Here is a 10,733-nt window from a genome sequence, read left to right as displayed (position 1 = left end):
AATAACAAAGCCATGATTGGTCATGGGACTACTTTTTGATATAAATTATTTAAACTATTTAATAATAAACCAATTTCTACTTTTTCCCAGCCACAGTGCTCAGGTGAGCAATGTGACACATGGGCCTCTTGTTTATTGAGTCATTATATAAATTATATATATATACTAGTGCATACATAGTAAAAATGCTAACAAACTTGTGGTAAATTTATCATGCACCTCGGAGAATTGATACCATCTAGTCCAGTCAATGCAGTAAATATAATTATAATGCTCTGAATCAAATTTTTATTTTGAATAACCATATATTCTATTCCGAGAGTCCCCTTTGTCTTATTGAATTGTATTAGGCTGTTACTGAGTATTGACACTATAGTATGCAGAAGGCAGGTATAAATATCATGAGAAGTTTCAGCGCTACTGCAAAAGCAAAAAAAAACCTTTAACTATTAAGCAGCAATGCAGGTGAAGCTTTAGCATGGATTGAACTGGCACTCTTAGAGTGGTAGCTTGGATTCTTGGCCAATTTTAACTCCACAGGGATTTTGGTGACAATGCTGTTAAGTGCTGTTGTTTTTTCTAGAGCAGTATCAATATTTGGTTGCTTCTTGTGATATTTATCAGTTATTGGGAGTATTGAAAGTTGGTGCCTGAGGTGTTGTAGCTGTTAATTGAAGAATTACCCTTAATAATTCTTGACCTTGATATTGTGATGATGCTGGTAATCCATGGATTTTAAAGACATTGACATCTCTAAAATTGGAATTAATTCAGTTTTAGTGGATTTATATAGAGCCAATAAGGAGAGATAAGCTTGGATTTTGTGTGTTCAGGAATTCCTGGTGTTTTGTCATAACATGTCGACTAACAAGAAAGCCTTAATTGATACTTACAGAGTGCAGGAATCGGACAGCAACTTTTTTGAAAGTTTTACGGCCTTATCATGGAGACAAGAAAATAAAAGACTACGGGCAGCATCCGATGTAAGTAAACTAATTGTCGATTAAATTTTAATGCATGGATTTTAATGAGCCTGTAAAATTGCAATGATCAAAGAACTTCCATTAAAGTTAATTTTTCACTTTTTTTTGATACATTTATGGAGTTATTTAAGTCAGTGACTGATCAATATTTCGATCTCTTTTTTACAAAAATTAAAACCTTGGCTGATGAGACATAAATTAAGGGCTCTGTACAGCTGCTTTTTTATGTTCTGTTTGAAATTAATGATCAGACATAGGTTGAAGGACTCGATCTACATTTAAAATTATCATCAAACCCTAAAATTTTTCTTGAAATCAGAATCAAGGTAATGTTATGCTGTAAATGATGACAAAATTGTCACATAAAAGTGGTAATTCATTGGTATACCTTTCCCTAGTTTTCTTTCATATTTTTTCAGTAGTTGGATGTGTATTTAAACTTTGATTTTGCAGTGATACTTAAACATTGCTTGCATGTACTGTATAAGTGGAAATTTAGCAAGATGCAAATTAAGTGATTGGTCCTTAAAAATTGGTATTTTATTTTAGCGAGATGTAATTTAAACGATTTTAAAAAGCTCACTAAAGAAGCTTTTGCAAATAAAGTGCAATTCATTTTTAGCTATGCTCTTGGCATCCTCACTAATAATGGCAAAATTAAATCCTTGCTAAAAATTCTGCTTATACGGTATATTCTTTATATATATATACTAGCTGGTAATTGTTTTGTTGAATACCATATACATGTGTTTAAAAAATGTATATATTCAAATTGAAAGCAAGTACATGTATTAGATTGTTTTCATCAGGTATGCATTTTTAAAGATTCCTTTGTTCTAGAAGAGATTTGTCAATGTTATTTTATTTAGGTTGAAAATAATAATAATAATAATAATGAAAAAAAATTATGCTTATTGATTCCGATGATTATTAAAGTCTGCAATACACTGTACTTTAGCAGTATGTTTAAGGGAATGCTCATTTTCTCATTTGTAAGCCTGGTATATTTTATGAGTCCTGGAGGATGTTCATTAACTGCATACAGCCATTTATACTGGTTTTTTCTCAGAACAGCTTAATTTTTTATGCCTCGAAAGATGGCCAGTGCAATATAATATTCCCTTTTCCATCTCTTTTTTTTTCTGTTTTTTGTCTTTGCATGTACATAATGTGCTGACTTTTGTGTGTGTCTTAATTTATATTGATGACTATATACAAATAAAGTGTTTGAGTTTCACAGTTAACTAATTCATTGACTCTTTGTCAAAATAGTCATTGCTGACTTAGACTTTCAAAATATCTGATTTTTTATTTTTTCTGGAATCTTGCTATGCTTCTAGATTTTTTTTTCACAAATACAGTTTGAGTTTCTTGATTAACCCATTTTCACAAAAGTTATATATATTCATTGTCTTTAAAAATGACTTTTTGATATATGATGACTAACATTAAAATTCATTTTTTTTTATTCATATATTTTCTTGAAATTTTATGATTTTTCAGGACCTTGACTCATATTTTATAATGAAAATAATTTTTTTTACCTATGATAAAAACTTAAGAGATACATTAATTACCAATGAAAACATCTTTAAGAGGAAAAAAGGTTTACATCATGGCCCTAATCTAGAACATTAATTGACCTTATTTGAAAAACTTAAGCTTAGCCATAACTTTTGCTTTAGAAAAGACATGATGCTTGACCTCATGACATTGATCTATGAATTTGATGCAGTTTTAAGATTAATCTAAAACTTTGTTCCAACCTTAATAAAAAAAAAATATGATCGACAAACAAGAAACTTGACACACAATAACATTAAAAAAATGTAAGCAGTTACAACATATCATAAGTAATTGTATCCTAACTTTTAAGACAGTGAAAGGGGCCAAAGTTTATTGGCTTAAAAATGGGAAAATCGTTTACCAGTGACCTAGGTGTACATCTGCTGAAGATGATGTATTTTGTGGTACAGTCCACACATATATTGAATAAGGTCATGTTGAAATGAACTATTTAACAACTTCAAAATTTTACGTAAAGTAAACGTATAATTGTAAATTTCTTTGCAATTTTGTCTGAGTGGACTCATTTATGGTTTTACTGGTTTTACATTAATAATTTAAAATCATGTGCAGAATGATAGCTGTTATGGGGAAAATGGAAAACTAGATTTTATAAAGAAGTTGAAAGGAGAGTGTATATCATTGTGATTATAATTGAATCAACGGAGAATTATGGCTTGTTGTTTTCGAATCCACCAGAATTTGAATTAATTTATAAAACTGAGTGGGACGGAACATTGATGTTATTGCAGTTTTAGTGGAATTCAAATTGAATTATAAGTTGTTAATTACTTTCTTTAAAGTTCTTTCCCTCAAATTTCTTGAAGGATTTATATTGAATTATATTGGATTAAACCATCAAATTTAAGTCAATTTTTGGATGTTTTCACAAGAACAAATCCTCTAATGACTTGCAATCAGTTGTATGAACATGATGAATATACATTACATTATATATATGTCTGCATTGATCTTCTTTATGAGAGTCATGAGCTAGATTAACTCTCTCAATACCTCTCAAGATGTCATCGTGGGATTAGAATCCATGAATTAGCTGTACCTAATTAGTTCATTCCAGCACTGGTGGAAAAATTTACAGTATGTGACTAAGAGCTTGTTGCAAGTCAGACTCCAAGGTCAAGGTCAAAAAGACAAAATTGTTGGTATTTAAAGGTAGGTCTTAATTGTCATAGGGAATAAACCGCAGTGAAATATGAAAGCCCTGGAATTAACTATTCAAAGGTTAAAAGTTTTTCTAAAAAGTGGGTCAACATCTAAGGTAAAGGTAAAAAATATTATAGCCAAAGTTAAAATTAGGTAATTTTTTGTGTAAAAGTGGGTCAAACTTCAAGGTCAAGGGGTCAGATTTGGTGGTACCCAGTGAAAGTTCTTGTACCAAGGATACACCTATGAAATATAAAAGCCATAACCCCACCCACTCAAAAGGTATTGGGCAAGGTTAAATTTTTTTTGCAGTCGAACAGACAGACGGACAGACAGACAGGGCAAAAACTTTATACCTTGGAATCTCCAATTACAGGGGCATCAAAAATACATTATTTATAGTTTTTGTTGGTCTTCTGGGATTAGATGCATAGAACATATCTTCAAACTTAAATATTGCATTAGATGGCTGAAACAAGTCCAAAAAGTCATTTAATAAGTAAGTTTTTCCCTCCAATACTTTTTCTATTGTGCCTCAAACTATAAGATAAAGAGGTGTTGTTGTCTAGTCTCTGTGTGACATTCAATTCATCATATTGTCCATAAATGTGTTGCGAGTGTCTAGAATCTATTAAGAATCACCATTCTGTTCCATGATAAACTTCAATTAATGGGGTAATGGTAATTTATGTATCTGAGTTATAGAACAATTCAGTTATATCTAAATGGATCTGTACATACTGACATTTGTGCATGCATACATTAGAATTTCTTTGTATATGTGTGAATTTTAATTTTAGGAATGTGCAAAGTAAAAAAAAAAATCACATTGAAGAATATCAAAAAAATCTCTGAGCATGATCAGTTGATTGAGATTATGGATGATATATCTTATACTTATTCAATATGATCGATGGTTAATATACCTATTGAAATGCATGAAGGTCCTGCTTTTCATCTGCATGTATAGATACCCATCAGGTTTAATCAATTGGCATAATTGCCATAAAAGTTTTGAACATGATGTCATATAGCAAATTAAGCTGAAAGGAAAGCTTTGAAGAATAAAAAGTACAAATTGGCAATATCACCCAATGACACCAATTCAGTTGGATGATATCACTCAATCAAAATGATAAGACAGTAAATCACATTATACAAAAATTTATATCGCCTTTTCACGAGGTCAATCCTTAGATATATTGGCAGTAATTCTATATTGTACTGTATACTTTGTTAGATCATTGGTACTCACAATCGGGTTTCATAGACTTTAATGCTGCATACTTATAGGGATTCGGTCTACTTTGAGTCACTTAATTGTTATTCCGAAAATTTTCTGATACTGTATATTGAACTTTGGTAGTTTTAGCACTCCAAATATCTCTCATTGAGATAATGATGTTTGACTGTATATAAATACCTTGTATTTTTCAGGATGATCATGATAGACACCCTCCTTCAGAAAGCCAGTTTGCCATCAAACCAGAGGTACAGCGTCTGTCAAAGAAAGAGGTGAGCACAGAACAGGATTTCAGGTGTATTTGACTGGTATATTTATTTTAACCATTAAGAAGGAAATATATCAAATGCTTTTTTGGCCTTTCTATAGAACTGGACTTACTGAACTCCCCAAGTTTATGCAGCTTTAATTGCCAGTGTTGGCAGCATATAGGAGTATTCAAAAAAAAATCTCAGATGGCAAACTTCATTTGGATTTAAACATTCCATCATTTCTCATTGAAAAGAAATAATAAAATTGGGTCATAAGTAAGTTTACATAAAATTAAACAAAAACAAAACCAAAGCATCCGTCATTTCAATGATACTTGTTTTTGTTGCAAAAGGCTTAGTGTAATGGGCGAGAGATTAGAAAAAAAACATTTATGGTTTGTAATTTACCAGAAGTTGTTGCTGTATAGTCATTTGGACTCAAATTCCTTGACATAGTATGGATAGTTGAATCTTTACTTTGCAATATTCACAAATAATTTGAAAGGCTACATGGAATTTTCAAGTTTCGCATCATAGTTATCCAAGATTATCTTTATTTTTTGTGAGATTTTCTACTTGCAACACTAAGTTTTTACCTATAAAAGCAGAACAGATACAAGGAGCTGCAGACCTGATGAGTTTATAGGCTTTGGTTTTCATCAATAAAGATTTTTGTATGGAAAATTGCTTAGATTTTCCCTATAAGGATCCTAAATAATTTGAACCATAGCCACCAAGGGACTCCTATAGAAGCAATTAAGGACAGATAATGTGTATTGACAAGTTAGCACTGTAAAATTGAATAATGCAGAAACAATTCTGGAATAATGACCCAAGTGTTGAATCCAGATTTGTTTTATGGTTAATATAATGTTGTACATAAGATCCAAATACAAGCTTTATAGCACCAAAAATCACTGAAACTTGATTTGCAGAGCATGTAATCTGACATTATGTTAGAAGTTGCCTGCAGAACATTTATCTAATATCAATATTGTGCTCAGCTATACAACAGTAAAGCACAGTAATTATTATGGTTCTATAAGTTTTGTCTTGAATTTCTCACTATACATGAACATATAAGGTTTATATATATGAAGAATTAGTCATTCATATATACGCAAGTGTGTAAGATAGATACAGCAGTACTGATAATACAAACAGAAATTTTTTCTATCCTTAAGAAGGCTGGGGGTCAACAAATAAACCATCAGATATAACTTTAATTTTTATACGCCCGTCTTAAGACGGGACGTATTATGTTATAGGCTTCGTGTCCGTCCGTCTGTCCGTCTGTCTGTTAGCTTTTTCGTTTCCGGCTCATAACTTTAATACTACTAGGCCTAGGATTATCAAACTTTGTCATCTGATGCATCTTGGGTAGAAGGTGTGTCGCGCACAAAAAGTAGGTCGCTCTGACCTTTAATTAAGAAGTTATAGCCAAATATGGAAAAATCCTTTCCGGCCCATAACTAGAAAACCATAAGACCTACAATCATCAAACTTGGCCAGTTTATGCATCTTAGGTAGAAGGTGTGTCGCGACCTATTTCAAGGTCACTGTGACCTTTAATTTAAGTGAATTTTTTTAAAAAAATGTGTCTTTTGACTATTCATTTACACAACCCAAATAATGTAAGAGTATTGCACTGCTCTTATTAAAAAAGTGTTAAATCAAGAAAATACTTATTTTTTTTATTAGCATATACTTGACAGCAATCTAAAACAAATATAATGTATGTTAGAGAAATCCCATGTCTCCCATGAGTGTAATTATCAAGCACTGGTCAAGAAGAATTTTGATAACAGAAAATTGCATATCAAATTAGAGAGAAATTAATGGGTTTTGAGTGCAAGGAGCTAACCGACAGAGTGTTGGCGTTATCTATATCCCTTGAGAATTGGGCAAATGGGTAAGCCTGTTTGATTAAGAATAGCTCTTGTTGACTAGCTTAAGTTTTGAAATGAATTTGATGAAAAGTAATTAAAACTAATTTGATATTGCATAATAGACTAATCTGATATTATGTAATATTATTCATTTAAAAACTAATTTAATGGGGTGGGGTTGAATCAGCATGTCCATATGAATTACATACTAAAACCTGTCGGACATTAAATCTCAACCAAAAAAAAAAAAAAAAATCTGAGAGTATTTTATATGTTTTTAAAAAAGAATTATAGTAGATAGTGCAGACCCATTCATCTCTTGGTAGTAATGAGTAGACAAGCATCCAGTTAAAGATTAATTAATGAGTTCAATGTAGGAAGGCTAGCTGTCTCAGTCGCTCTGATTAAGCAGCCCTTTGGGGATTAGACAGAAGAACTGCTGGTCAGTTTATAACATTATATGTCATTTGATGGCCAGCCTTTTTTTTCAAAATTAATTTGGAATAGATTAAAGAATTATAGTAGATAGTGCAGACCCATTCATCTCTTGGTAATAATGAGTAGACAAGCATCCAGTTAAAGATTAATTAATGAGTTTAATGTAGGAAGGCTAGCTGTCTCAGTCGCTCTGATTAAGCAGCCCTTTTGGGATTAGACAGAAGAACTGCTGGTCAGTTTATAACATATGTCATTTGATGGCCAGCCTTTTTTTTCAAAATTAATTTGGAATAGATTAAGTTGTTAAGACTAATTTGATGATGGGCATTTGATAAGGTCTAACACAACCAGCACAGAAATCTATCAGTGATGTAATATTTATTATAATTGATGCCTACATCACAGGGGATGGATAAAATATTTTAAGGAATGGAAAAATCATCGAAATCTTAGAATCAAGGTTGATGTGATTTTCTTGCACCTAAACTGTTCAAGAAAATTGTAATTTTTTGACGGGCGTATCATGCTGTGGCGCGGCACTTTATTTATATATGGTATCTTAAGCTGTCAACCATCATTTGGCAAGAATAAATCGTACATTTTAGTTTTAAAATTTGATCATTTTTGTATATCTTTATATAAAACTCTTCTAAAGGAGATTAATATAATCTAAAAATGGCCATAACCACCAAGCCCTCTTAAAATTTCCTTGTTCATTCAATCCATTTAAATGTAATGAAGTTAAAGCTATTTTTGTATTTTTATGGCCCTTTCATGTGATTTCATTGAGAGTTTAATATTACTTCATTTGCAAAGTGTTTTAAAGGTTGTGTTTTGTTCTTTATTGGAGAACCTCGAATAGCTCATTAAAATTATCAGCATTAAACAGACCTCTAAATCCTCTGCCCATACAGTCCATTTGCTTTTTTAGTTCACTTGAAACATGCAGATTACCTTTTGTGATCTTTTCCTTACTTTGAATGTGTTGTGCATCAGTCCAATAATATGTCAGTCATAAACTTTTCAACATTTCTAGCTTTTAACTCTCAAACCACTAAACTACTTTCAACTTATGGTATAATGGCATCTATGGTTGAAGGAAAACAAAAGTTACATTTTGATTGTCCTGATCTCTGCTCCCCCCCCCCCCCCCCAGGCATTTTGCTTTTCTGCTGTGTGTTGGTCGATCTGTCAGTCCATCATCAGTTTCCATTCATTTTTTTTTTTCAGAGGTTGCACATGTTGAAATGAAATTTGGTACAGTGGACCCTCATTTATCCGGACGCTTTGGTTTCCAGTCAATTTGTCCGGATATGTGAAGCATCCGGATATCTGAATCACCAGTTAAACAAGACAAAATAACATTTAAAAATTTCGTTCCAATGAAAAATCGTCCGGATACTGAAGCATCCGGATATCTGGCGTCCGGATATCTGAAGGTCCACTGTATACTGATTTACCATAACAATATCTAGGTCAAGTTCTGTTTTGGGTACGATCAAGCCATTTTGGATAGAGTTATGCCCCTTGGACTTAATTTTTAGCTCACCTGAGCCGAAGGCTCAAGTGAGCTTTTCTGATCACATTGTGTCCGTCGTCCGTCCGTCTGTCCGTCTGTCTGTCCGTCTGTAAACTTTTCACATTTTCGACTTCTTCTCAAGAACCACTGGGCCAATTTTGACCAAACTTGGTACAAAGCATCCTTGGGTGAAGGGGAATTTAAATTGTTAAAATGAAGGGACATATCCCCTCGCAAGGGGAGATAAGCAAGAAAAGACAAAAATAGGGTTGGGTCATTAAAAAATCTTCTTCTCAAGAACCACTGGGCCAGTAAAGCTGAAACTTATGTGGAAACATCCTTGGGTAGTGTAGATTTTATATTGTTCAAATCATGACCCCCGGGGGAAGGGCGGGGCCACAATGGGGAATCAAAGTTTTATATAGAAATATATAGGAAAAATCTTTAAAAATCTTCTTCTCAAGAACCACTGGGCCAGAAAAGCTGAAACTTATGTGGAAGCATCCTGGTATAGTGTAGATTCTAAATTGTTCACATCATGACCCCTGGGTGAAGGGCGGGGCCACAATGGGGAATCAAAGTTTTACATAGAAATATATAGGAAAAATCTTTGAAAATCTTCTTCTCAAGAACCACTGGGCCAGAAAAGCTGAAACTTATATGGAAGCATCCTGGTAAAATGTAGATTCTAAATTGTTCAAATAATGACCCCCGGGGGAAGGGCGGGGCCACAATGGGGAATCAAAGTTTTATATAGAAATATATAGGAAAAATCTTTGAAAATCTTCTTCTCAAGAACCACTGGGCCAGAAAAGCTGAAACTTATATGGAAGCATCCTGGTATAGTGTAGATTCTAAATTGTTCACATCTTGAGCCCCGGGGGAAGGGCTGGGCCACAATGGGGAATCAAAGTTTTATATAGAAATATATAGGAAAAATCTTTGAAAATCTTCTTCTCAAGAACCACTGGGCCAGTAAAGCTGAAACTTATGTGGAAGCATCCTGGGGTAGTGTAGATTTTAAATTGTTCAAATCATGACCCCCGGGGGAAGGGCAGGGCCACAATGGGGAATCAAAGTTTTATATAGAAATATATAGGAAAAATCTTTGAAAATCTTCTTCTCAAGAACCACTGGGCCAGAAAAGCTGAAACTTATGTGGAAGCATCCTGGGGTAGTGTAAATTTTAAATTGTTCAAATCATGACCCCCGGGGGAAGGGCGGGGCCACAATGGGGAATCAAAGTTTTATATAGAAATATATAGGAAAAATCTTTGAAAATCTTCTTCTCAAGAACCACTGGGCCAGAAAAGCTGAAACTTATGTGGAAGCATCCTGGTATAATATAGATTCTAAATTGTTCAAATAATGACCCCCGGGGGAAGGGTGGGGCCACAATTGGGAATCAAAGTTTTACATTGAAATATATAGGAAAAATCTTTGAAAATCTTCTTCTCAAGAACCACTGAGCCAGAAAAAGTGAAGCTTATGTGGAAGCATTCTGGGGTAGTGTAAATTCTAAATTTTAGGAATCATGACCCCCGGGGAAAGGGTTGGGCCATTATAGGGAATCAAAGTTTTACATAGAAATATATAGGAAATATCTTTGAAAATCTTCTTCTCAGGAACACTGGGCCAAAAAAGCTGAAAAATATGTGCCCATGGAAGGATCATGGGGTA

At 33.2% G+C, this 10,733-nt stretch overlaps 1 protein-coding gene across 1 annotated transcript in view; it reads left to right on the top strand.

The window, feature by feature from the left end:
• The first annotated feature begins 857 nt into the window (after positions 1 to 857).
• The window catches only part of LOC134268243 (BAI1-associated protein 3-like), a 93,339-nt gene continuing 83,463 nt past the window's right edge, over positions 858 to 10,733 (top strand). The window contains exons 1-2 of the mRNA XM_062750437.1: positions 858 to 983; positions 5,151 to 5,228. Coding sequence (XP_062606421.1) covers positions 858 to 983; positions 5,151 to 5,228 — 204 coding nt within the window. The remainder of the gene's footprint in view (positions 984 to 5,150; positions 5,229 to 10,733) is intronic.

The sequence above is a fragment of the Saccostrea cucullata genome, unplaced genomic scaffold (assembly GCF_032062105.1).
Source record: "Saccostrea cucullata isolate Sc308-1 unplaced genomic scaffold, CSIRO_AGI_Scuc_v1 ctg663, whole genome shotgun sequence".
Lineage (NCBI taxonomy): Eukaryota > Metazoa > Mollusca > Bivalvia > Ostreida > Ostreidae > Saccostrea > Saccostrea cuccullata.
Note: the sequence above shows the minus strand (reverse complement) of the source record. Positions and strands in the feature narration are given on the sequence as shown.